General features: G+C 52.6%; 1 protein-coding gene across 2 annotated transcripts in view; it reads left to right on the top strand.

The window, feature by feature from the left end:
- Positions 1-27239, top strand: part of LOC307188586 (L-gulonolactone oxidase) — a 28669-nt gene extending 1430 nt beyond the window's left edge. Inside the window, exons 2-11 of one of the 2 annotated variants that reach the window (XM_079925906.1) lie at positions 1549-1674; positions 2952-3046; positions 6920-7010; positions 10320-10505; positions 17875-17982; positions 18821-18897; positions 22557-22706; positions 23559-23723; positions 25220-25310; positions 25961-27239. In XM_079925906.1, the coding sequence (XP_079782032.1) occupies positions 1549-1674; positions 2952-3046; positions 6920-7010; positions 10320-10505; positions 17875-17982; positions 18821-18897; positions 22557-22706; positions 23559-23723; positions 25220-25310; positions 25961-26089 (1218 nt within the window). In that variant the 3' untranslated portion in view covers positions 26090-27239. Of the gene's footprint in view, positions 1-1548; positions 1675-2951; positions 3047-6919; positions 7011-10319; positions 10506-17874; positions 17983-18820; positions 18898-22556; positions 22707-23558; positions 23724-25219; positions 25448-25960 lie in introns of those variants that run through there. The other variant, XM_079925905.1, reaches the window with a different exon arrangement.

Below are 27239 nucleotides of genomic sequence, written 5' to 3'. Positions count from 1 at the left end.
GTTGAATGAGTGAATGAATGAATGAATGAATGGACATGACCCGACTTCTGCCCTTAAAAGACTTGCCCCTAAGACAGGCTGCATGTGACTAACCCCAGAGGATGCAGACGTTTCACGAGCACCAGCAGAGAACAGAGAAGGGAGAAATTCATGCTGTGTGTGTGTGCATGGGTGTGAGTCTGTGCACAGGTGTGTGTGAGGGCACTTGGAGGAGAGTGGTGGGAACGGCACTGTCACCACTGAGTGATCAGCACCACTGCTTCATATCTGTGGTCTCATCCATCCCCACAACCCCCTGTGAGGTAGTGATTATTACCCCCATTTTCCAGATGAGCAAACTGAGGCTCAGAGAGGCTTTGTAATTTTCCCATATTAGTAAGTGTCAGAGCCAGGATCCAAACCAGGATTCAAAACCCCCAACCTCTCATGCATGAGAATGAAGGGAGGTGGTCGCTGAGCCGGGCCCTGGAGGATGCACAGGAGCTCCACAGGGAGCTGGGCAAGGGCAGTGTGAGGTGAAGGAAGGTGAGGAGGACACCTGGAGAGTCGTCAGACATGGCTGCCGGAGGGTGCATGGGGGAAGGGGAGGGCAGAAGAGGAAGGCTGGGAGGCAAAGTGGCTTTGAACAGATCTGAGGGCCTTGAATGCCGAGGCAATATGCTTCATTCTGAGCTGAGGGGAGAGGGTGGAGGGGTGCTGATGTCCTGCGTGTGAAGGCTGTTTCTAGCCATGCTAGCCTGCACGACTGTGAATTACAAATAGGAGGAGGCTACTGCAGGCCTGTGTTTCCCTGGAGAGCTGTTAGGGTTGGTGGGGGGCGGGGGGGGGAAATAAAAATAGTTGTGTGGTCAAGGGAGTGCGAGGGAGATGGTGTTAAACAGATGTCTTCATTGTATCGACATTCAGTAGAACCTGCAGCCTTAAACGTGCTTCGCGCGTGGGGGTGGGCGTGGAAGACAAGTGCTATGGGGCATTTCCCAATCTTCCTTGACCCCGGAACCCCTCGAGGTATAAATCCTGAGACTGCTGTTCCACGCCCAGACACAAGGGTGAAAGAGTATGGATTCCTTTGAGTGACACCATGCATTCATTTCTTTATTCATTCAAGGTCACTAGAGACGGCCTATTCCCGTCAGGCCCGGGGTAGACACGGGGGGGCTACGGTGTCAAATTAAGCCACCGCCCCTGCCCCCGGGAGCCTTCATCCACCCTGGGAGGCAGCTGAGGCCCATGTGGGCCAACACGAGGAGACGGGCCTTCTTCTGAAGGTGCCGGGTGCCTTTGAAAGGTTTTGCCCAGGAGAAGAATGTGATCAGGTTTGCCAGCTGCCTCGGGGAGCACACCCAGGAGCCCCACTTTGGGGTGCTTCCTTGGTTCTCCCTCCCACTCGCTCTCCGGCCCGTCTCTCTGGCTCTTTCCCGGAGTGGCCTGCACAGCGGCCTCCAGCCAGGCAGGGCCTTGGGGGGCTGGGGGCCCAGAGCCTGGGTGGCCCCACGGCCTCACAGGGAAAGGCCTGGGCCGGGGCTGACGCAGGCGTTGCCTCAGCAGGTGCTGGCCCTGGCCAGGCAGCAGAACAAGCGGGTGAAGGTGGTGGGCGGTGGCCACTCACCTTCAGACATCGCCTGCACCGACGGCTTCATGATCCACATGGGCAAGATGAACCGCGTCCTCAAGGTACCAGGAGCCCTGGGCTCCCCACCGCTGCTGGGCCCCATGCCGGGCAGCCATGGTCTCCGTCTCAGAGTCCAGGCGGAGACTCCTTAGCCTTTTCCCTTGGGCCTTATCCCCTCCCCACCTCTGAGTCCCAAGGTGACCCCCCAATTCCTGGTCCCCAGTGATCGCCCCTCCCCGGGGTCCTGCCTGGGCTTGCTCAGGCCTCTCGTCTGGTCTGTGCGCCCCCTTGTGGCCACGGAGAGGATGTCCTTCCTCCCCTCCGGCCAGAGCCTCCTCTCCACTTCTCTAGAACAAGAATGGCAAGTCAGGCCCCCAGAGGTGGACTCACAATGACAAATCCAGAAGCCTTTGCACTTAACTTGTTTTACGTATGGGGAAACTGAAGATCAGAGAGGGAGAGTGATTTGCCTAAGGTCACACAGCCGATCAGCAGCTGAGCGGGCCGCAAACTCAGGGGTCTGACATCAGCCCTGTGCTGGGATACTGTCCATGCAATTCAGCCATGAATTCAGGCCCCACCACCACCACCTCAGGTGCCTGCCTGGGAGTGAGAGTACTGGCAGGCGTGCCGCCCGTTAGGAGGGCTCCTGTTCTCACCTGACCTGACGGGGCCAGCTCCCCCGAGCTGTAATTTTTGCCAGGTACCCTCCCCTCCAGCCGTGCTAGCAGAGGTTCTGGGTTTCTCTCTACTATTTATTTCCTGATTTGCTCAGGCTGACGGTCACCACCCCGTAGAAAATGTTCCAGTCAAGACATCAGTCATGGCAGAAATTAACTCTGATCGCTAATTAGTGAGGACTGCGCTCCAGTAATTGATTTTGCCAGGCTCTGCGCCCGGGGTCAATGGAACGCGTGTTTTGGAGTCGCACAGATGGGATTCTCATCTCCGTTCCGCCACCGATGTTTGTGTGACCTTGGGCAAGTGACTCCAAGTCCCTGAACTTGAGTCTCCTCGCTGTGAAATGGAGGGAGACTTCTCCTCCCCCAGCCCCCGGGGCAGCCATGGTTGGGGGCGGTGGGTCTCAGGACACAGCACAGTTCTCCCAGTCCCGCAGTGACTTGGGCAAATCCCTTCTCTTCCCTGCTTCTTATTTCTTTCCCCTGGGAAAAGAAGGGTTACGCAGAGTAGTCCCAAAGCCCCAGCACTCTAGGGCTCTGTCTGCACCCCTTTGGCTGCCTGCAGCGGGAGACACGCTTGTACTCACAGCCCTGCGGGACTGCAGGACAAGGACTGAGCGACGGCCTAGCTCATCCCAATCTCTGCTGGTCTCTTGCAGGTGGACATGGAGAAGAAGCAGGTGACCGTGGAGGCCGGCATCCTCCTGGCTGACCTGCACCCACAGCTGGACAAGCACGGCCTGGCCTTGTCCAAGTAAGAGCCACCTCCCTGATTCCCAGGTGGGCCAGTGATGGCCCCTGATCCCTGCCCTGGCCTTGGCTGGACACTCAAGCATCTGTCAGGAGCCAAAGAGAAGCACTTCTTAGGATGCACCTGTTTCTCTGGACCCCTGTTCCTCCCCCACAGAGTACCCATCTCCCCATCCTCTGTGTTCAGGGGCTATTGTGTGAGAGTAGAAAGAAACAGGCTAGCATTTAAAAAAGTCTAGTACAGGGATGGGAAAACCATGCATTAAGCCTTTCTTAAAACTTGGAATAAAACTATATGAACCCAAACCGAAAGATATACAAAGTAAGCACTCAGAGAAGCAGAAGAGCATATGCTGATTGAGACACAGGGCTTCCTGGTTTACCTATATGTGGCTTCACTTGTTTTTCCTTCCAAACATGGTATCAGTGAATGCTCAAGTTTAATATCAGGAGGTTTCCACTGAAATAGGAAATGAATTTGGCTGAATGCAGCCAAAGGAGTGAATGTCTAACTGTGGGGCTTCAACCACTAGAAACAAGTGACAGAATTATTTTGGATATTGGGGTAGCAATCTCTTCACAGCTGGAAATTGCCACCATAGAAGCCTGTGGTTGGTCTTCAAGTGTGGGTGGTCCATTCACCTAGCTTTCTCATTGCAGGCCCTGAGGCATCACTATACTTTTTCACTCTGAAAACCATTCTGTTTCTGCCTCTCCAAGGGTCATGGCAACTCAAACATTTATGGAGTGTCTACCAAGTGCAGGCTTTGTTCAGGCCCAGAAGAGGCCAGGATGAATAAAACCCAGACCCACTCACAAGGAGCTCCCTGCAAGGCGGGGAGACAAACCCACGAAGTGACAAGCGTGACACAAAGCAAGAGGCTCAATGCCAGAGAAGTGTTCAGGGCACCGTGGTGTTCTTGGGGGCCCGTGTTCAGCCTTGGCAGGCAGGGGAATGTGTGAATGGATGGGAATCAGGGCAGGCTTCCTGCAGGAGGGGCCCCTTGGTTGAGCCCTAAAGGATGACCTGATGTGAACCAGAAAAACGAGAGGAGAGAAGGGATTCAGGCAGAGAGAGCAGCGTGAGTGAAAGCCCAGGAGAGGGAAGGTGTGGGAGTGTGCAGGGGTCTGTACGCAGCTAGCGGACACATCTCCAGGACCAGCAGGAGATACGTTCTGTTAATCACAGGCTTTAGCTTCTGGGCCCTGGAGCATCTCTGTGCCCTGTTCATGATGTATCTCTGTCCTCCCTGGGGACCCAGTCCTCCTCAAGTACCTGCCTGCACAGGGCTCATCTGCCTCTCAAAGGGAGTTTGGATGTCCTGTCCTGTGTATCCCAGGGGCCACCTAGGTCTGCAGCTCCAAGGATGCTGTGGGGACCTCGGGAGTGGCTGGGGGCTTGGGGGGAAGCACAGAGCTGTGTCAGGCCGCATGCCGGTGGCTTGATGCCCTCTCTCATCCTATCATCGTCCCTGGGAGGAAGGCCCCATTTAAGGATGCAGAAAGCAGGGTCTTGAGGCAAAGGTGCTTCTCAAAGTCACGCAGCTGGAAAGCTCCGGAGCTTCCACTGTGTGGTGAGCCAGAGGGAGCAGGACACAGGCGCTATTCCTAAGAGGGAGGACAGCAGCTTGGTGAAGACCCCAGCTCCAGAAGCAGGCCTGGGTGCAATCCTGCTTCTACCTCGTACCAGCTGTCACTCAAGTTCCTTGACCCTTCTGGGCCTCAGAGTTCTCATCTAGAAAATGGGGCTGTGAAATAGGGGCGCTCAGAGGCCTGCGTGAGTCAAAGGTGCCCCGCATAGTAATTACTAAGTAAGTGTCGGTTCCCCCTTCATTTTCCTGGCTCTGTCTCGCTCCACAGACTCTGGAAGTGACCTTTCCCCTTGTTCTCTCCACCCCTCGGGGGACTAAAGTCTAATCCTTCCTTCCTAGTTCTTCCTCCCTGAGGGCCTCACGTTTGTCCAGCTTATTTCTTTTACTTATTTATTTATTTTTATTGAAGCATAGTTGATTTACAGTGATGTGTTTGTTTCAGGTATACAGGAAAGTGATTCAGTTTCATATATGTGTGTGCGTGTATTCTTTTTCAGATTCTTTTCCATTATAGGTTATTCCACGATATTGAATATAGTTTCCTGTGCTATACAGTAGGTCCTTGTTGGTTATCTATATTATATATAGTAGTGTGTATCTGTTAATCCCAAACTCCTAATTTATCCCTCTCTTTCCCCTTTGGTAACCGTAAGTTTGTTTTCTATGTCTGTGAGTCCACTTGTGGTCTGTAAATAAGTTCATTTGTGTTGTATTTTAGATTCCACATATAAGTGATAGCATATGGTATTAGTCTTTCTCTGTCTGACTTACTTCACTTAGTATGATAATCTTGAGGTCCATCCATGTTGCTGCAAATGGCATTATTTCATTCTTTTTTATGGCTGAGTAATATTCCATTGTATATACGTACCACATCCTTATCCATTTATCTGTCAATGGACACTTAGATCAGCTCTTTCTTTTAACGTGGTCCCAAGCCCATTTCCGTGTTGCTCGTTAGTCTCTGTGAGCTTCATGGACAAGGGTAGACTTACTGCAGGTTGGTGAACCATCCCCTGCCCTGTCATGGGCACGTGGTCGTCCTCAGTTCTTCACTATCGTTCATGACGCTGTGATGAACGTCTTCGCGCATCTGCCTGTCCACACGCTGGGGCATTCCCTGCGACAGGATTTCTGTGGTCTTCTTTTAACATTCTGGTATTTTCACAAGGGGTGATATCACCAAGTCACCCAACTAATGTGGACAAAAAGGTAAGAGTGACGCAAGGGTGAGGGCAGAGGAAGGAAGAGGCTTCGGTTCCTTTCCTCCTCTTCCTGTTTCACCAGGGCCGCCCCAGGTCCCATTGCAGGAGGGTACGAGGCTAGATTTTCTCATCCTTGTCAATCTGCCTCTTTGGAAGCCAGGGCCCTCCTGCCTCTGGGGCCCTGGGTCTGTGCTGAGGGCCAGGTTGGGTCCGATCCCTGCCCTGCCGGCCGGGCCCATTTCTCAAGTGTGAACCAAGGCAACTGGGCTATCGTGAAGCTGTCGTGTAGCGTGCAAGGCTCCAATCTCCTTGGCTCCCAGTGGGCCTTCTGTAAACACTGGTTCCTTTCTCCTTTCAGACGGGGCTGGGATGTCTCAGAGAAAGCTCCTGAGAAGTAAGATTTCTGAAAAACTCCTGACCCACCGTCTTTCCTGGACCCTGAGACCTGAGCACATCTTGCTAATTCCTGTCCTCAGAGCCCACGCCGGTGGAGGCGTCTTATTCCCCTTTGGGAATCTGGTCCTCGTGCACACAGCACCCTCTTATTATTTGTTCCAGGGCCTGGAACACCAGGCTGAGGGGTGCGGGCTTGATCCTGGAGGCCCCGGGGGACCCTGGAGGTTTCTGAGCAGGGGGTGACGTGGTCTCCTTCTCCTGCGTCCTCCTACCATCCTGGGATGGCTGTGTGTACAGTTCTGACATGGGGACTCTACAGGCCTCAACAGGCTGGGGCTGGAGAAGTCTTAGTAGGAGCGTTTGGCCTGTGGTTGGTGGAGAAGATATTGCTGGCAGATGGGGGTCGGAGGAAAGGGATGTTCTAGGCCGCAGAAAGCCCGAGGCAGGCAGGCAGGCCTCCCCTCGGAGCTGAGCCGTATCCCCACTAGCTCATCTGACGGGCCACGCGGCCCACAGACAAGGGCTGGCTTGAGTCAGACGATCTAAGATGTGGTAAGTTGGGGATGAGATTCCCAGGCAGGAGATGGGTCAACTATTCTGCTCTGAGGGGCCTCCCACCGAAACCCTAGGGGGCATTGTCACAGGAAGCCTAACTGGTCCCTTCGTCCCTCCCCCTCCCTGCAGCCTGGGAGCCGTGTCAGACGTGACTGCAGCTGGCGTCATCGGGTCCGGAACACACAACACGGGGATCAAGCACGGCATCCTAGCCACCCAGGTGAGTCTATCTGCTTCGCCACTGACTGCCAGGGAGAGGGGAGGTTGGGACGGAGCCCCTTTCACCCCTTGCACCGTGGCTGCTGGACAAGCAGGTAGTCCGGGGCAGTGTCGGCACAGCTCCATGAGGGCCTCAAACCCACCCAGTCTTGCCTCTGACGGAGACTCGGCAGGGCTCCTTCAGAAACATCGTCTCCCCTAACCCTCATCCGTTTCCAGCAGACATAAGTGACGAAGGCGCCCTCGTGCATGTTGACGCAGCCCTGCCTCTCAGGAGCCTCCTGGCCACCCTGGGGAAAAGGGCAAGCAGAGCAAAGTGGTCCATCCCCATTGAAAGGTCTTAGGCAGGAGCCAGGCAAAGCGAGGGGACTTTCCAGATTAGCAAGTCGGGGAGGAGCCAGGAAGGAGCCCAGCACAGGCGGGCCTGGGAGCCGCACCTGACCTTCACCAAAAAGCATTTCTTAAACTTCACGAGAGCCCAGTTTGGGGCACAAGTTTGGGGCTCAGACCTGCGCCCCAGACCTAAGCCTGATGTGTGCTGTGTGCAGCACGTAGGCAGATTTTTAACTCCTCTGGACATCCCTGTTTTCAGCTGTCACCTGGGGAGAATACTCCTCAACCCAGGGAGAGTGTTCAATGAGACAGCATGTGTCAATGCCAGGGGGCTGGATGACAGTTCACGACGCCTGCGTCAGGAGCCACCCCTTTGGGGGGCAAACTCCTTTAACTTTCAGTTTTAGGAGGAGCTTCTAACAGGCCAGGCTATGGCTCCGTGAAGCAGGCTGCTGGGGGGTACCCGTGGAGGCTGGCCGCTCACCCTCGGGGGAGAGAGAGAGACCCTCATGCTGGCCGTAACTCACCGCGTGCCTCCCTGCCAAAGTCCACCTACACTCTGGGCCATGTGGCCTCTGGCCATCGGAACATCACTGCTAAGTGCTGGGGTTTGGCTTTTGCCTCTCAGCGCTTTGACTACTGTCTGTGTGACCAGGGAGGGGACAGGTCTCTTCCCTCTGGCTGCCTCAGTTTGCTCCCCTGGAGAATGGGGATGATCGCAACAGCAGTGCGTGCAGGTGCTTAGCTGAGTGTACACAGTTAGTGCTCAGTACATGTTTGTGATGGGTTTGTATGTAGGACAAGGCCCTTTCCAGAGCCCACACTACACTGTCAAAGAAATTTCAGCATCGTGACCGCACTGATGGCTCACGTGTTCCCCAGTCAGCCAGCCAGGAGCACGGCTCCTCTGTTCTAAGGAAGACGGACACCCCGGCAGGTGCTGTCCGACTGTGGCTTCTGGGAGCTGGTCCCACGTGCTCCAGTCCAGAGCTGCATGGGGTGGAAAGGAAATGACCAACAGCACTTTCCAAGGATTCACTTTGTTTTCTCACACACCACGAGGGGGAGCCACTTCAGAGTTACTGTCCCTTAAATCCGCACTTTGCTTTCTCATCAACCTTATGCACTCACACTGGTGGCCCTTGTCCTTTTCCTCCCCCCTCTTTCAAGCACAAAAGCCTCAGAGAATCACCAGGCAAGGGAGAGGCATCCTGAGGGGATGCCGTGAGCCAGGGAAGGGGAAAGGCCCAGGGCATTCGACCACGAAGCAAAGCAAGGTAGGTTTTGTGGCACCTGATTCTCAGGCACTCAGAGCCCTGCGTAGACTTGTCGTTACCCTCTCAGAGCGGGGTTCACCGTCCAGGAGAGCCCAGTGGTAACTGGGGCTGAAGGATAATAAACCACCCCTCCCAAGATTTGGCCACAGTCCTAGTCTGCTCTCCAGGGCTGAGGTCAAGCTGGTTGCCTCAGTTTCTACAAAATGATCAGCAGAGTATGGAAAAGAATTCTGAGTGGCCAGAAATCAAAATGCACATGAGATTTACTGGCCACTTCCCTGAGGAGGCTCAGCTGAGCAGCATGGGCCCCTGCACGCAGGAGACGGGAGGGGACTGGCATATTTAATATCCACTGTATCCCAGGCAGTTAGCTGGGTGCGTCACATACTCTCTCTGAGTTGGTTATTCTCCTCATTTCACAGATGAGGGAACAGAGAGGTTAAGTCACATGCCCAAGGTCACACAGCTGGTGAACCACTGTCCACCTTTATTGTCACTGGACCCAGCTGCAGTGTTTCACTGGCAGCTCTCATGCTTTGCCCTGGATCTCAGACAAAGTCTGATTTTTTTTTTTTTTTTTTTGGGGGGGTACGCGGGCCTCTCACTGCTGTGGCCTCTCCCGTTGCGGAGCACAGGCTCCAGACGCGCAGGCTCAGTGGCCATGGCTCACGGGCCCAGCCGCTCCGCAGCATGTGGGATCTTCCCAGACCGGGGCACGAACCCGTGTCCCCTGCATCGGCAGGCGGACTCTCAACCACTGCGCCACCAGGGAAGCCCCAAAGTCTGATTTTTATAAAAATCATTCTGACACCCTCACTCCCACAGAGGGCCACCGTGCCCCATTTCTGCCAATGTCTCCTCTTTCGTTAATTAGAATTAGTTCAGCTGTATCTGTTCTCTCACCCTGAGCACCCAGGCGCCAACTGCACATGTCGAAAGCAATTTGCATCCAAACGAGCAGGTAGCAGAGTGTGGAAAAGTACTTCCACAGGCAATGCAAGAGGATTCCTCTGGAAATGGGGGCCAAGGGCAGGGATACTGATGATAACCGCCTGTCTTCAACTGCGCAGCCCACTCTTTGCAGAGACCAGAGGTTTCCAGTTGTGTGTGGCCAAGTAGGGGAATCTAGTTCCTGAGGCAAGTGAGAGGTCCCCAAATGAGAAGCTGGACTCGAGTCGGTGCCCAGGGGGGCAACAGGCAGAGAGAGCCTGCAGGGGACCCTGGTCCCCGGGCTGCGTGTTGGGACAGCAGGGCCGGCTCTCCCCCGGATGCACACACACCCTCCCTTTGCCTTCACAAGCCCCCTGTACCCAGGGCCTCAGGGCTCTTTGGAGCCTGTGTCATCTTAGACTTCTTCCGGCAGAGGACAAGCTCGCTGCGTCCCGAGTGTGAAGTCCACAGAATGACCAAGGCAGTGGTGGGAGGACAAGCCACTGGGGTCCCACGGAACCACATCGGCTGAGGGCCAATGCCACCCAGACACAGCCTCCTTCTCCCCATTTCCCCTTCCTCCCTCCCCCAAGACTGAGGCTCCCTCAGGCTGTGACTGGAGACCCAGCTGGGAAAGTTCCCTGTGACCAGATGACGGTGGGCTTCTGGGACTAGGAGACACCTGGCCTCACTTCCAAGGACAAACGGGGAAGTGAGGGCATCACGCAAAGTCTAGGGGTTCTGAAATGTGGCTCTTCTCCCACTGCCAGGTGGTGGCGCTGACCCTCCTGACGGCCGACGGGACCATTCTCTTGTGCTCGGAGTCCAGCAACGCAGAGGTGTTCCAGGCGGCACGGGTGCACCTGGGCAGCCTTGGAGTCGTCCTCACCATCACCCTGCAGTGCGTGCCCCAGTTCTACTTGCAGGAGACTTCCTTTCCCTCAACCTTGACAGAGGTACTGTCTCTCCTTCATCACCGCTCAGCCTCAGAAAATAAATGGAGGGTATTAGTAAGTCATGCACCACTGAGAGCCCCCGCGGCTCTGTAGGCCCCCTGCATGGGGCAGTGGGCTGACCTCACCAGACCTTCGTTGGCCCTAGGTTACTGTAGCAGTATCCCTTTGTGAGCAGGTCAGGGGAGCTCAGAGGAACTGGATGATGGGGGGCAGAAAGGATAGCTTCTGATTGATAGCAGTGTTTTTCTGAATGAATGAAAACCCATGTTGGTTAGCTGGATGGATGGATGGATGAATGAATGGATACATGGATGGATGATGGATGGATGGATGCATGAATGAATGGATGAATGAATGGATACATGGATGGATGATGGATGGATGGATGCATGAATGAATGGATGGATGAATGGATTATGGATGGATGGATGGATGACGGATGGATGGATGAATGAGATGAATGACTGGATGGATGGATGGGTAGCATGGAGTAGGCCTGAAATGCCTGGCAAGCATCGACCTATCCCTGGTGATCACTAAGCTATAGGACTCAAATCTATGGTTCCAAGTTCCTTGGCATTTGAGTTCCTCCGTAATCACCTCACCACTCAATACAGGTAGACCCTCTGTGCAGATGGAGTCGGCAGTGATGCAAGCACTACTGGCCCCACATGGTTATGGTGGGATTGGGGACCACATTGACCTGGCCTTGAATGCTGGCAGTACCACTTCCACGCTGTGACCCTGAGCCAGCCACTGAACCTTGCTGAGCCTCAGTTTCCTCATCTAAAAGCACAGTAAATCATGTCTACCTTAAAGTATGGAATCTGAGGATTAAATCAGATAACACCTGCAAAGTGTCTAGTTCAGTATTAAAACATGTTCCCCATGGTACCTAGTCAGTGACAAATGGAAAATACTGTTACCTAGAATCTGGTCTAAAAATCCTTACCACTGGAATTTCTAATGCATTAAACCTCAAGGCAAAGGATTTAGATCCACAAGGCCCTTTACTCAGAGGCATGGTGTTTGGTGAAACTTTAACCCCAGAAACTTTAATCCCAGTTGGTGGCTGAGAAAGTGATTCTGGGGATGCCTGTAGGGGACGCAGCATTCATCCCTAGAATATCAATGCTGAGCCTGCATGGACCTGTATTGGCAAATGAGCTGCCTGATGCTTTGGCCCCAGAAGGAATTGCTTGGCAATGACGATGCATGGCTGAGCCAGGGAGCCCCATGCGGGTGGGGCTGGTCCATGTGACTGCCTGGCACCACCCCGGGCTCTGAGCTCTTGGGGGCCACCTCCAGTCTGCCTCCCCAGACCAGCGTTAAGGGGCAGATCTAGGCCTCTTTTTCACTCCAGGCAGGCCCTAGCTTCAAATATAGTCCCATTCTGAGGATGAGGGCTTCAATATATGAATTTGGGGTAGGTGCGTTTCAGCCCAAAGCAGAGATCAACAGCCCCCTGGGCGGTTGACCATGGCAGTGGATGAGATCACCCACGGAGAGAGGGTCTGGGGGAGGAGAGAAGGGAGCCTTAGTACTTAGTGTCCGGGACAGAGCAGCCAGGAGTCCAACGCTGTGGGGAATCAGGGATCAACACGAGGGTCTGGTCATCAGGAGCCGTTGCTGACCTCGGTGAGAATGGTCTCTGGAGCAGTGGACAGGTTAAAGCGTGGGTGGGCATCTCAGGCAAAGAAGGGAGCTGGGCAGAGACCCCCTTCAACCAGAAAGGGGCGCTAACGTGCTTAGTTGTTGAATCTATTCTCCTGCCTCTCACTTAGGTCAGAACTTGTTCATTTCGAAGCTGAATACTTTGACCCAGAGATAAAGAGATTGCTTCTTTTTTGCAAGTAGGACTGGCCCCCGGGCGCACACACACACACAGAGTTACACAACAATAACACTCAACGAGTGTATTGTAAGGGCTCTGGGGAAGCAGGCAGGGCCCCAAGCCTGACTGTGCAGCTCAGTCTGTGTGACCTTGACCAAGTCCTTCAAACTTCTGGAGCCCCGGTTTCTTTGTCTTTTAAAAGTGGGGTCAGATTAGGTGAACCCCGAGGTCCTTTTCAGTGCGGACGTTCTGTAAACAGTGCGACACTTCGATACAAAACTGCCCGCACCTCGTCACCCAGCCCTGGAGACAGAGGGTCCTCTCTTACGTTATTCTTTCTTTCCCCTGGAGCATCTGGTGACGTTCTCGGCCCTTATCCCCAAGGAGGGGCGTGAACCCTGGTGGGAAGGCCCCGTCCTTCCCCTGGGACCCCAGCCCATCCTGCAAGGCCTCCAGGGGCTAGACCCTGCTCTTCCCCTTCTTCCACGAGTCAGCAGATCCCCCGTGGATTCTCTCCCTACCCACTAGCGGCTCCTGCTGCTATGCCGCCCCGCGCCCCACACCCAGCTTAGGTCTCTGTCGGGCCCGGCATCAGCATATGCAGGACGCTCACGGACAGCCTTCCCTGCCCCCAGTCGCCGGCCACAGATAAGGACTGCACAGAGGGTGGGTGTCATTTACAGCCCTGGCATTTACTGCCGGCAGTATGTACAGTCAATCGGCCCACATTCAGTTCACTTTTGCCCTCTCTCCACTCAGAGCAGTCTTTAAGGGGCCCCTTCAAGGGGCTGGGAATGCTTGGGAAGAAGTGTAAGATGGAGGTGGGATCCAAGACCCAGGCTGCTTCCGTATAAGAGGAAACAGCCCATAGAGGAAGGAAGGAGGACCAATCGGAGAACCGTCACTAGACCAGTTGTTCCTCACTCTTGAGTTGCATGGAGGTTTTCCTTCTAATCCAAAAGGAAAAATAACGGGGCCTCACTTCCAGGAGCACGCAGCTTCCTGAGAACCGATAGGAAGACAGTAAACCTTCCTGGGTTCATATGTTGACATCGGCTCCCAGTTTCTTGCCATTCAGGTGTCTAGGAAGCTGTCCCACCTCCCCTGGGGCTGCAGACCACGCTGCCCCGAGCGTTTGCCTCTAAGTAGCAGCTGCTCCGAGATGCACACAGCCCCCCAGCCTCATGTCCCCTCTAGACGAGGGTGGGCTCCCTGATGGCCAAGCACTCCAGGTGGGCTGGCCGTGAGCCACAGGAGGGCATTGGAGGAGAGGACCGGAAGCCAGGACAAAGGACTGTGACGATGGCTTCCTGCATGTAAAGGCGGGTTTGAAGATTCAGCTTCTCGGCCACTTTTCCTTCCCTTGTGTGTCTTTCCTTTCCTATTTCCTTCTTCCCATCCAGCACGTGTATCTATCCTGGGGCTTCCAGCCTGAGCTCTAGAAGAGTCCCAGGAAAGCTACCACTACCACGAGGGTGCAGTGTAGAGCCTGTGACACCTCTCTGAGTCAGACCGCCCTCTCCACTGACCCGCTGTGACTTTGCACAGTTCCTCCCTCCCGCAGCCCCAGCTTGGATTCCTCACCGATACAGTAGGGATAGGAGCACCACTGTCCCCACAGGGTTGCTGTCAGGACTCAAGGACACACAGCACTTGAGTCCACTGCCCTTTATAGCCTCCGAGAGAGGGACCCTCAGTCCGTCCTCCCTCTGGCTTTATTCGAAGAGAACACTACCTACTGATCCCTGCTCTGTGGGTAGATTCTAGACTCTGAATCTGACACTGCACTTTCCAGGCCACACATGCTGGTTGCCCTGATTTGCTCAGCCTCTTAACATTTGTTTTCCCTCCTCCTTCCTGCTTGGTGGTCAGTTTCTGGAGAGCAGGGATGTTATCTGAGGTCTTTTTACCTCCCCAGGGTCCACAAAATACAGACCTCAATACCAGGTAACTCAAGGTCAGTGGGTCAAGAATTTATTGAAAATCCATCCCTTTCTGGGATTTTCCGCATCTCCTCCCACCCATGCTGTGTGTGGTCCATCTCAGGTGCAATTCCGTGCTTCCCGTGACTGATGTCCTTAACTACATCCCAACACGGTTTCTGAAGGTTGCTCAAAGCCATATGAGGGGAAGGGGGAGTTCGGAATCAGTGCTTCTGGGCAGTGAGGCCAAGAAAAGGGCAGCCTTCATGGCTTTTCGTGACAGTCTCAGCATTTCTGACTCTTTGCAGTCTGATTGGTATGAAATCACAGCCCGTGGGAAGACATGAGGATTTTGGAAATAGCTGTCAGCCTTTTGCCCTTTATGCCATGCAACCATAATGAGATGTGAGGGGTACAGCTGGCTGCCTGCATCACCCGCTCCCGCTACACTCTGGGAAGCAGGTTTGGTCCCAGGGACACACCAGCCTTGTCAGCAGCATCCCAATGCCTGCCACTATCTTGGGTGGTCGTTCGCTGATGACTGGGTAACCCCCAGCCATGGGACATGGAGCTCTCAGCTTCTGCTCTTGAGCCTGGTAACCAGGTCCCAAGAACCAACTCAGTAGTGGCACTAATTTTGGGGGAATGAATCCTCTAGAGCCCTTCATGCCAATAACATGCCAAGGAAGACTTCCTCTGGGGCCCAAACCCCTTTGATGGTGCTCCCAGGAACCACAGGTCAGACCGAGGAAATCCATGATCCTAGGGACCCTCCTCCTCCAGATAGGATTGTGTGTAGGCCCTGAAGGGAGAGAGTTAAGCTCACAATGGGATGGGCCTTGGATGGGCTCCAGCCTTCAGCCACCACTCCACGCTAAGTTAGGGAGCACAGAGGGTACAGAGCTGGAGTGTGCGTGGTGCATGTCTCCAGGAACTTAGAGTTTAGTGTCGGGGAAAAAGATATGCCTTGTCCCTCTAATTCAGGGAGGAAAAGAAATGACAGAGGTCAGGAGAGAGGCACAAAATGTGATGTGACAGTGGCTCTCATCACTCCATTTGGGGTGGAAATCTGGGCACGCATCTCTCAGTCTCCAGAGCTGAGAAAGGGGCACCACTACATTTACTGCTAAGATTCCGGGCAATATAGGGTGGCCTTGGATGCTGGGACACGAGGAAATGGGGGATTTTCTGCTCTCTCGTGTCCTAGCCCCATCCTCCATCCAAGCCCCAGACTGTGTTCCCTGCTCTCCCAGGAGAAAATCAGCTCTGCCCGCAGGTGATGGGTCAGGGGTCCACCACCCAGTCAGGAGGGAAGTGATAGTAACAGGGTTCTGGAGTTTCTTCCTGAACTTTCCCCAGGTCTATAGCCCAGCAGAAAAGGCCCTCCTCTTCAAATAAGGAATCATAGGGCCCTCCCGCATTTATTGTGTCCAAGGAGCTACGCTAGCAGCTCTAGCGCAGGGGGTTGGGAAACTACGGCCCGCAGAGAAGAGCTGGCTTACTGCCTGCTTTTGTAAATAAAGTTTTATTGGCACACGGCCACACTCCTTGTTAATGTATCCTCTGTGGCTGCTTTCACGCTACCATGGTAGAGTTGTGTAGCTGGAACAGAGACGATAAAGCCTAAAATATTTACTATCTGGACCTTTACAGAAAGAAAATTTGCTGATCTCTGCCCTTGGGGAAAAACTAAATATGAATGAAATCGTCACTGACCTGTAGGAGACGCTTGATGAATTTCAGAGACAGATGTATGCTTCAATACCTGTAATATACTTCTGGGATGGATGTGATATAAATAGAATGGAAAGAGAGAGCTTTGGGGCGGGGGTGGGGGGGGCGGATTTACATGGAGCTTTAAAATTACAATACATCTCAGTTCAGATCCCACACTTTCCAGGTGCTCCACTGTCTCTTGTGGCCAGTGGTGAAGGTACCGGACAGTGTCTGTAGAAGGAGGCTTCTTAGTCCTGAACTGTTTGGGCTCGATTCCGTAGGAAATGGAGCGCTGCTGGGGATTTTTGAGCTGTGTTTTGGGATGCTTCCCTGTGACATTGTCTGGAGAGATGAAAAATGGAGCAAATTATGAGGCTAGTACGAGAGGGCCGGTGAGAGCGAAGAAGGCAGCTAAGTCAGCCACCGTCCTTGGCAGCAGGAGCGGATTATAGGGAAGACTGGAGAGACACATGCGGAGATGCAATAGGGTGACCGGCAGCCTGGGCCTGGCATGGGCCGGGGGAGGTTTAGCATGGCAGCCGGGTCACTGGAAGGCAACCCATTCCTGTATCCCCCAGGCCCCATCAAGCATCGGTTAACAAGTTAGGGGGCCTCCCTGAAGTGATGACAAGGATCTAGAATTCTAAAGTTCCCCCACTGCTCCCAGATGCTCCAAACTGAAGTTTTAGGTGGGCTCATCTCAGCGCTTCACCTTGGCTTCACCTCCCTTCCTGATCAGATGTGGAAATCACAAGCTGTGTTTAACGGCTTATCAACTGCTTTCACATCCATCAACTCCCTTGGTTCTCACAACAGTCAAGGGAGGGAGGGAGGGAGGGAGGGAGGGAGGAAGGAAGGAAGGAAGGAAGGAAGGAAGGAAGGAAGGAAGGGAGGAAGGGAGGAAGGAAGGAAAACTATTAAGGTCTTGTTTCTACAGATGAAGACACGCTGCCCAGAGGCCTCAGAGGGCTTCCTGAGACTCACAGCTGAGAACTCGGGGGGTGGGGAATAGGGCCGGGGCCCTAAATGTGTGGCAGCATTGCTCACATTCAGAAACAAGACTCTCCACTGGGCACAGGCCACGTGGCAGGCACTCGACTCGGAAGCTTCAGCATAGGTTATTTCATTTCATCGGCACAAGTGCCCACATGTTATTGGTGGGAAAACCAAGGCTCAGGGGATGGGGTTCCTGCAAGGTCGTGCAGCTGCGGAGCCAGGACTTGAATCCAGAACTTACTCCAAGACCACTGCTCCTCCCCTCCCTCCCGGCTGCCTGTCAAACCCCAAATCCGTCTCTGCTTTGGCTCAGAACTTGTCCTGTATCAGCTTGATGGATGTCAAGGAGACGTGATTTGCTCTGTGATGTTATTTCCACGTGTGCAAACGATGAGCCGTATTCGAGCAAGGCTCTCCTGTCCATTCCATTGAGGGCCCCCGACATGTCAGGCCTTGTGGGGATGAGCGATGATGACAATGACAATGTAACAGTAGCAGCAGCAGCAGCCTGTACCTGTACAGGGCTCGCCAAGCTTGTGACACCGTTTTAAGCACTTTCTAAGCATGAATGCATTTAATCTTCATAACAATCCTGACATGGGTACTGTTATTAATCCCACTTTACAGATAAGGAAACTGAGGCACTTGCCCAAACTTTAGATAGTAATTACTCAAGCCAGAACAAATGAGAGGTCATTTTTGTCCTCTAAGTTACTAAAGGAAGTCCACCTGTAAGTGGGTATTGTTAACGTCCAGCATCTTATAAGACACATTCTGTGCTATTTGGCAATGTTAGGACAAGTTCAGGTATTTTCTTTTGATGGTGGGCTCTGGCTCCCAGCATCCCCACCGTCGTCCTGTGACCAATATAATCTCTGTTCCTCCCTCCTGCCTTGGACAGGTTCTTGACAACCTGGACAGCCACCTGAAAAAATCCGAATACTTCCGCTTCCTCTGGTTCCCACACAGCGAGAATGTCAGCGTCATCTACCAGGACCACACCGACAAGGTAGCCGGGGCATCTTCCGCTCCTCACACACAGCCCGCCATTCCCACACGTCCCCACCCCCCACCCCCGCCAGCTCCCAGGGCGCCTGACGCCTGTTATCGTGCTGATGAGCCGTGAGAGGTGAGAGGAAAAGCAAGGGTGAGCATCACTGAGCCTGAGGAGAGAAGCACAAAAGGCCAGAGGGTGGAAGGAAGAAGGAAGGTGGGCCCAGTAAGGGTCCATGTGTCTGCGGGGAGGGATGCGTAGGGGTGAGGTCAAGAGACAATCTAGATGTGGGGCAGGGGAACAGGGGACAGAGGTGTGGGCAGGACAGGATAGGCTGAGTCCTAGGAAGCTGGGCTAGACCTCAGAAGCCAGCTAATACATCCCACCTTCCCTCCAGCACCCCCATCTTTCCCACCCCCAACCGTACAGGTGAAGAAACCCTTGGTTTTTTCTCCCCACCGTGACCTTCTCAGCAGAAGAAAACAAAACCATCACTTAGGATGATGTTGATTGAACAAGTCAGGCAAAAGCCAGGACACCTACTGTGTGTAAGGGGCTGGTGTAGGGCTCATAAAGGATGATTGCTGGACACCCGGCCCGTGGGCTCTGAAGAGGAGGGGACAGATGCACAGTTTTGTCTTGTGCAAAATACACGAATACCTGAACATATCAAAAAGCATGAAACCGAGGGGATAGGGCATGGGAATCAGCGGTAGGAAGTGAGGCGTTCAATCATCCTGGCAGGTGGGTCACCCTTCCCCCAGGACACACACACAGCCTCTCCTGGGACACATCTCCTTCTAAGGAGACACTCAGCTCTGGCCCCAAACTGACCACAAATTCTGCTTCCCAGCCTCCCTCCTCTTCAGCCAACTGGTTTTGGGACTATGCTGTTGGATTCTATTTACTGGAGTTCCTGCTCTGGATCAGGTAGGAATGCAAGTGTCTCTTTTCCCAGCACCTGCCATATACTGTTGCAGATGTGGTCCATCAGAACAACAACATCCTACTTAGTTGTGCAAACTGGGTCTGTCTCCTGGGTCCAGAGCAGGGGTTTTCAACCCTGGGGAGCTTTTTAAAAAATACCAGTGCCCAAGCCTCACTCCCTGGCTCACAGGTGTCATGAAGCTTCGTATTGTCCTGTTTCTTACCTCCTTCCCAGCCTGAAGTCTGTGCTCAGGCTCAGGCCCCACGTCTGCCACCAAACACGTAACTATGAGTGATGGGGAAGGTTTTATGGGGCCTTGAGTGGTGACTCTGTATCCAGCCAAGACATGGAATGGCATCAGATAAAGATTTTTGACATGTTTCATACATGGAAATAATATAGGCAACACAAATTTAAAATATAAAGACTAATATAGTAAGCACCCACATCTTGTTGTTGCTACCGTATTAAGAAGTGAGACAACACTAGTAAAATTGGAGTCCTCTTGGTGGAACTCCCAGATCACAGTATCTCCCCCAAAAGGTAAACCACCCCCCCAAACTTTATGCTTATCATTCTCTTGCTTTTATTGATACTGTAGTTTTCTGAATCCTGAAAGAAAAAATTGGTAATTCAGCTTTGATAGTGGTATTTTTCCATGTTGATATGAATAGCTGTAATTATTCATTTTTCACCGTACGCATTTACCACAATGTATGTATCCATGTTCTTGTTGATGGATATTTGGGTTGTCTCCAGGAATTTTTTTGTCCATTACAAACAACGTTCCTGTGAGCATTCTGGAAATTTGCTTCTGATGTCTTGAGTATATAATCATGAGTGGAATTCCTGGGTCACCAAGTATAAGCATCTTCAGTTTTATAAGATCAAGTTGTTCTCCTAAGTAGTAATACCAAGTTACCTGCCAAGCCCTGTAAGATTCTCTGTCCTCCATAAGCTGGACAAAATTGGACCTGTCAGGCTTTTAAATTTTTGTGTGCTATGGTACCTCATTATGGTTTTTAATTCTTATTTCCCTGATTATTAATAAGGCTGCCCAGCTTTTCAGTTTATTGGTCTTTCAGATTTCTCTTCTGTGAGGTGCCCATTTACGCACTTTGTTCTTTTAAAAAATTGGCTTGTTTTTTTCTTAGTGTTTTGTACAGCTTTAGTTACATGTATCTTGAGCACCAGTCCTTTGCTGGTTATGTGTGTTGGTGTCTCCCTTGTGTGTTGGTTATGTGTGTTGGTCTCCCTGTTGGTGTCTTATCTTTCACTTTCATGGTGTTTTATGATGTGTAGCTGTATTTAATTTTATCAAATGTAGCCATCTAGTCTTTTATCTTGAGGATTTTGGTGTCTTTTTAAAGACGGTGAGTCCAACCTAGAGGCCATCGCTCCATCAGATAACGGATCGGGGGTGAGAGTGGAAAATGCCCAGCCAGCTTCTCTCCCCTTCCATCACAGCAGCCTGGCAGCTTTATGTGCTTGTGTCTGTGGAGTCCGGGCCCAGGGAGCACCTAAATAAATTGGGCTGTAAATCACAGTTGGCACATCCCAGCCAGGGCGGATGCTCTGAGGGAGCTCCGTGACCTCTGAGCACAGCCCATGTGGCCCCCCTTTTCATGTCTTCTGGAAACTGCATCCGCTCAGCCTCATCCCTGCAGCTCTGGGCCTCTCGCTGAACTATGTGCCCAAGGATGCAGGAATGAAAACTAACATAATGGATTGGGTACCTGGTGACTTAATGGCTGCTTTGCGATCAGACTCACTGTAGCCCCATGAGGGCAGGGATGCTGTCTGTCCTGTCACTGTCAATCTTCAGAGCCCCAGAGAACGCCTGGCACCTAGGGGAGGCTCATAGTATTTGTGTAGGAAATGCTAACGAAAAGCTTGGTCTCTGTCCTTGAGGTGTTCAGTAGCGGTCAACTGTAGGGGTGATGGTGTTGGCCCTGGCTGACCAGGACAGAGAGACAGGCTTTCTCGGGAACAGATCCCTGGAGCGTCAGCCAGGACCAGGGCCAAGCTCAGCTCCTGTGCTGAGAACAGCCTGGTGCCCTGGGGCCGGTGGGAGCTGCCCCATGGCCATGCTGGCCCGGGACACTAGAGAGCATCTGCCTTGAGAGAGACAGCATTCTCCTCCCCTTCCAACCCCTGCAGCGTGTACCCTTCACCCTCCCAACCCCTGCAGGAGAAGGAGAAGCAAGGAGAAGGCTGATTTTGCTTTCTTGGCTTCCCAACACATCTACAGTGAAAATGGATTTCTTTTATAAAGACAAAAAAAATGAACTTTAATCTGTGTGTGTGTGTAAGTATACATTTGGAAGAATGTGACTTGGTGAATGAGTTTCCCAGAGCAGAAAACCAGGTGACAGCTCCTTCGTGGCCCAAGAAGCGCAGAGCCTTCCCTTTGCAATTCCTTGGGCAGCTCATTTCCAAACACAAGAATCCGTAAGCCCAGCCCCCATGCTAGGCCACTGGCCCCCACTGGCCGCTTACAGCAATCAAGTCCTCCCAGGATGGCCAGGTGTGGAAGGAGGGTGAATTACTACAGCCCTTATGGAAATTAAACTGGCAGCAACCTGCTGAAATTAAAATCTGCCTGCCCTTTGCCCCAGCAATCTGGTAAGGATATAAGTACAAAGACCTTTGTGATGGTGTGGCATGTGGTGGTACTACACCGAAAATGACAGGTTTGGGCGAGGATGTGGAGAAATTGGACCCTTTTGCGCTGTTGGTGGGAATGTAAAATGGTGCAACCGCTGGGGAAGACAGTATGGAGGTTTCTCAAAAAGTTAAAAATAGAATTTCCGTATGACCCAGCAATTCCACTTCTGAGGATATATCAGAAAGAACTGAAAGCACGATTTCAAAGAGATATTTGCACACTTGTGCTCACAGCAGCATTATTGCAACAGCCAAAGGGTGGAAGCAACACAGGTATCCGATGGATGACTGGATAAACAAGATGGGGTATGTCCGTACACCGGAATACGATCCAGCCTTAAAAAGGGAGGAAATCCTGACACATGCTACAATGTGGATGAATCTTGAAAACATTATGCTAAGTGAAATAAGCCAGACACATAAAAGGACAAATGTTGTGTGATTCCACTTTTATGAGGCACCCAGAGTAGTCGAATTCATCGAGACAGGAAGTAGAATGGGGGTTGCCAGGGGCTGGAGGGAGGGCGCAATGGGGAGCTGTTGTTTAGTGGGGACAGAGCTTCAGTTTTGCAAGATTCTGGAGATGCACCACACAGCGATGTGAATATACTTAACACTACTGAACTGTACACTTAAACAATGGTTAAGGTGGTAAATTTTATGTTACGTGTTTTTTTTTTTTTTAATCACAGTTTGGGTTTTTCACCAAACCCAAACCCTGAAAATAACCTAGTCATTAAAGGGGAAGAGAGGGATAAAATGTGAGATAAAATCCATAACTGGATCACGGGGCAGCCATGGAGAGAGTGATGGAGGGGCGATATGCACATTCCCTGGAGGGATTTCCAGGCTGTAGGTAAGCGTACGTGGCAGAGTATTTGGAGAATGAAGTCCTGGTTTGTAAAGGACTCGACCCGGCGCCCAGCAAACAGCCGGCGCTCACTCACTGCTGGATAATACGATGATCACAGGCCCCTCTGCCCTGCGCCCCCAGCACCTTCCTCCCAGGCCTCGTGGGCTGGATCAACCGCTTTTTCTTCTGGCTCCTGTTCAATGGGAAGAAGGAAAACTGCAACCGCAGCCACAAGATCTTCACCTACGAGTGCCGCTTCAAGCAACACGTGCAGGACTGGGCCATCCCCAGGTAGGGGCTGTGTGGGCCAGCCTGCGGGCGGGTCGGCAACAAACAGATTCCCTTGGGATCTGCCCTAGCACGTACACTGCCAACCAGGCTCCCCGTTCTACCTGTTATTAGCGGGGGGCAAACTGGAGGCTCTGAATCCCCATCCTGTGCCCTTGCACCATTGTGACTCTCAGGGAGACCAGCCAGGGGATCCCCTCCGCTTTCCCCATCAGCTCCTCTCCAGCCATGCGGCCGGGTAACAGCAGGCTGGCCAGCATCTGGTTTTTCTGAAAGACTGTCACCTGCGTTGTCCCTCGGTCGGCAGAGTCCATGGAGCAGGCTGGGGGCTGGTACTCTGCATCTCAGTTCCGAGGGACACACCCCCCTCGGGACTGAGGCTAGGTCTGTAGCCCAGATCACTGCAGCTTTCTCTCTGAATTGCCCCTCTTTGTCCCTCTCCAAGAAAAGGTTGGGGTGGGGGAGTTGGTGCCCAGGGCTTAAGGGATGCCTCTGTTACCATGTTCAGGGGCTGAGACCACCACACTCTTGGGGTAGGACTATTAGAAAAAGTAGAAGTCTTGGAATCAGAGTGACCTGACTCTGTCTGAAGAAGAGGAGGCCGGGGCATGGGACAGCTGTGGTCAGAGACCCAAGGGGAGCCCCCGATTGGGCGGGGGCCCTGGGATCTGAGCTGGGAGCGGTTGGTAGGTCTCCTCTTCTGTGAGGAGGACTTTGAGAGCAGCCATGAGGAAGGGGCCTCCTGGGGACCGGGATCCCCGAGGCCCCCAAGGCTGGGAAGCCGTGCAGAGCCTCACGGGAGCTCAGGAGGCCCCTTCTTGAGGTCTGGGTTCCATCCCCCTGGGCCGAGTGCAGAGAGAAGACCAAGGAGGCCCTGCTGGAGCTGAAGGCCATGCTGGAGGCACACCCCAAGGTGGTGGCCCACTACCCCGTGGAGGTGCGCTTCACCCGGGGGGACGACATCCTGCTGAGCCCCTGCTTCCAGCGCGACAGTTGCTACATGAACATCATCATGTACAGGTGAGCAGCTCGCGGAGGGGGCAGGGTGGGGCTGGGCTCCCTACCCCCACCCTGCCACCCTGCTTCGAAGGGACCCCTCTCCTTCCCCAGCTTTCAAGGCCGGTTCAAATGCCACCCTCTCCCGGGAGACTTCCCTGATCCTGGCCGCGGAAAATCGTCTTTCTCTCCTTCGAGTTCCTACGACCACCCTTTCTAGCCTATGTTATGTTAATGTGGTCATTAATATTAATGAATATGTAATATTAATGTTCATGTGAATATGCGTAGCTACTACTTGTGAAGATGATATTACTGAATGACAAGTCTATGCTATCTCATGTGCCTGCCCTAGTCAGTGATTCCGAGAGCCTGGAACTGTGTCGAGAAGGATTCTGAGGCCAGGTTTCAGTTCAACCAAAAAGAGAATCAGGCCTGGATGCGTTTGCCCATCTTAACCGGCTCCACCAGGCCCTGTGCCGATACTTTAAGCTCACGACTGCGTTTTTTCCTGATTAGTTGCGCAGTAATCTCTTGTATGAGGCTTATGGACGTGGACGGTTTAAGAAGCTCCTCTTTTCTAAAACTTCCTGCCTAAGACATGTCTTCCTTCCTTCCCATCCCCCATTGATAATAGCCCTTCTCTGACTTTGCAAAAGACAAATATACGCTCTCCCAGCCTGAATCTTACTATGCTGTATTTCTCCAGCATGTAAAAAACCCCAGACTCAAGGGATCCCAAGGGCCAATTCAAGAAGGCGCTGTCCTGGCGGGAGTCCCCGAAGCCAGAAGAGAGTTTCTGAAACACGTACTGAATGAGAGGCGGCTTATTTCATGTAGGGACAAACTTGCAGCCGGCCTCATCCACATCTGTCTGTCTATCTTATCCCTACCTGTGCACGTCAATTCAGAAGTGAGAAAGTTGCCATGAGGCTGCATCATAACATTTGAATTGTTTAAAGCTCTGACTTCGATTTTTTCTGTCAGTAAATCTGACTTTGCAGGACTGACCAACTAGGTTATATGGCCATGCTTTCCATACATCAATGAGGGGATTCTGATATAAAGGTTTATTTTTAAGGTTTGTGTGTGTGTGTGTGTGTCTGTGTGTGTATATATATATATAGATATATATATCCTTAAAGTAATCTTTACATTAATTTTTTTTAATTTACATTTTAAAATATTTAGATTTAAAATTGAAATCTTCAAGCTACATGAGTGTATAAATATACATACATATATATATGTGTGTGTGTGTGTGTGTGTATATATATATATATATATATATACACACACACAAATCTTTAAAATTATTTAAACTCATGACAACTTTCAGGGGCCAGTTAAAAAATATGCAAGAGGATGTAAACCTTTTCCAAATCCTTCTGAGCAGAAGCCCTCAAGGTGCTGGGTCGCTGCTGTCCATGTCCTGAGGGCACAGGCAAGGTGCCTGGTAACAGTGGGTGGGACCCTGCAAAGCAGAGACAGGGCCTCACCTCCTTCTGCCCCCTCCCCAGGCCCTACGGCAAGGACGTGCCGCGGCTGGACTACTGGCTGGCCTACGAGACCATCATGAAGAAGGTGGGGGGCAGGCCCCACTGGGCCAAGGTAGGATGTTTCATGGGGGTTGTCAGCTGGGCAGCTGCTGTGAGCGGAGGCTTCCACCAGAGGGCGCCTCTCCTCCCAGTTGCCCTGCCTGCCCAAGGCTTAGATGTGGGGAAACTTGGGCTGAGCAAGTGACAGGAAGGAGGGCCCCCACGACCCTAACCAGACCCATCTTCCCTCTGCATTCATGTTCCAACAGCCCAGTGACTAATTCTCTGAGTTTTCAGAAAACTTCCTCACCTTTCATTTTATTTAATTCTCATAGTAACCCTACGAGCAGGATAAGGCAGTGGGTCTATTTAACAGACAGGAAACTAGGGGTCTCTCAGAGGTGACGGGACTTACTTACTAAGTAGCAGTTGAATTGGGGCCAGAGCCCTCTCCACTCACACACTGCCAGGTGGCAAAGGGAATGGGAAGTTTAATGCTGCATTTTAACACCTTCCTTCTTTACTTTCCAAGAACTTCCTCCCTCCTCTTTGGGTCTCTACATTATAGGTGCATGTGAATGAATGCGTGCACGTATGTGCTTGTGTGTGCCTGGGGGTAGCAGCGTCACACATGCAGGCATCCAGACGTGGGGGCCTGTTTGCAGCCCCGCTGCAATGCTGGTTCCAGGGAACGAGGCCTGTTGTATCTGGTTGCTTCCTCAGGCCCACAACTGCACCCGGAAGGACTTCGAGAAAATGTATCCTGCCTTTCCGAAGTTCTGTGCCATCCGAGAAAAGCTGGACCCCTCGGGGATGTTCCTGAATGCATATCTGGAGAAGGTGTTCTACTGAAGCCCAAACAGAAAACACGTCGAGCCCACCCCATCCCATTCCCCAGGCCCACTTCCCATGAGGTTGAAGGCTCAGCGTCCCTCCGGCCTGATGGGGAACAGACCTCTTCCCCCGGGCGCTCTGCCACGGTGCCCACAGCTGCTCTAACCCAGAGTAAGGAGTCTGGATCCGGGCAGCTCCCACTTCCCTCATCCTCACAGGAACCCCATGTAAGGAAGAGCACCAAATCCCCATTTACCTCTTCAGCCGCATCCTTTCAGCCCAAGCCTGCAATCACCACATCCTGTTTCCCAGAAGACAGAGAAGCCCCCAAATGTTGTGTGTCTAGGAGGTCAGGATTCAGCCTTTCACAGGTTCCACCCGCTGGTTGGGTGTCCGGAGCTCCAGGGATCCCTCGCCCACCCTTTCAGGGAGGGGTCCCCCTGGCATGTGTTTGGGCACAGAGGTCGTGTGTTCTGTGCTCTGCTTTCTTTCACTCTCGAGGGTCTTTCAGATGCTCAGGTGCGTGCCCCCTGCCCTGGGACTGCCCTCGTCCAGAGGGTCCACCTGTTCATCTGACCTCCCATAGCCCGACCTACAGTGTGTCTATTCCAGGGGATGTTTGGGGAGTGGGACTCTCCTTGCCTTCTTTTTAATAAAGGCCAAGAGTTCATTCACTCTCTGCTCCCTCCTCTTCATCTCCAAGGTAATCCTTTGGGAGCAGGGGGCTCCCTGATTCCCCGACTGCCTTCCAGAGGTAACGGGTCTCGGACTTGCCTGGAAAATGCTCTTCATATCCCTCCTGCAAACTTAGTTTCAAGCTTTCTCTGACCTACCACACTTTGTGGCTATTCTTTCACCAGGCTCTTGTTGAACATCTACAAGGTGCCAAGTGCTTTGGGGGAATTAAAAGGACCTTAAGGGGCTTCCCTGGTGGTGCAGTGGTTAAGAATCCGCCTGCCAATGCAGGGGACACAGGTTCGAGCCCTGGTTCAGGAAGATCCCACATGCCTCGGAGCAACTGAGCCCATAAGCCACAAGTACTGAGCCCAAGTGCCACAGTTACTGAACCCCACGCGCCTAGAGCCCATGCTCACAACAAGAGAAGCCACCACAGTGAGAAGCCCACGCACCACAACAAAGAGTAGCCCTGGCTCACTGCAACTAAAAG

The sequence above is a fragment of the Stenella coeruleoalba genome (assembly GCF_951394435.1).
Source record: "Stenella coeruleoalba genome assembly, chromosome: 7".
Lineage (NCBI taxonomy): Eukaryota > Metazoa > Chordata > Mammalia > Artiodactyla > Delphinidae > Stenella > Stenella coeruleoalba.
This window is presented reverse-complemented; position numbering and strand designations above follow the sequence as displayed.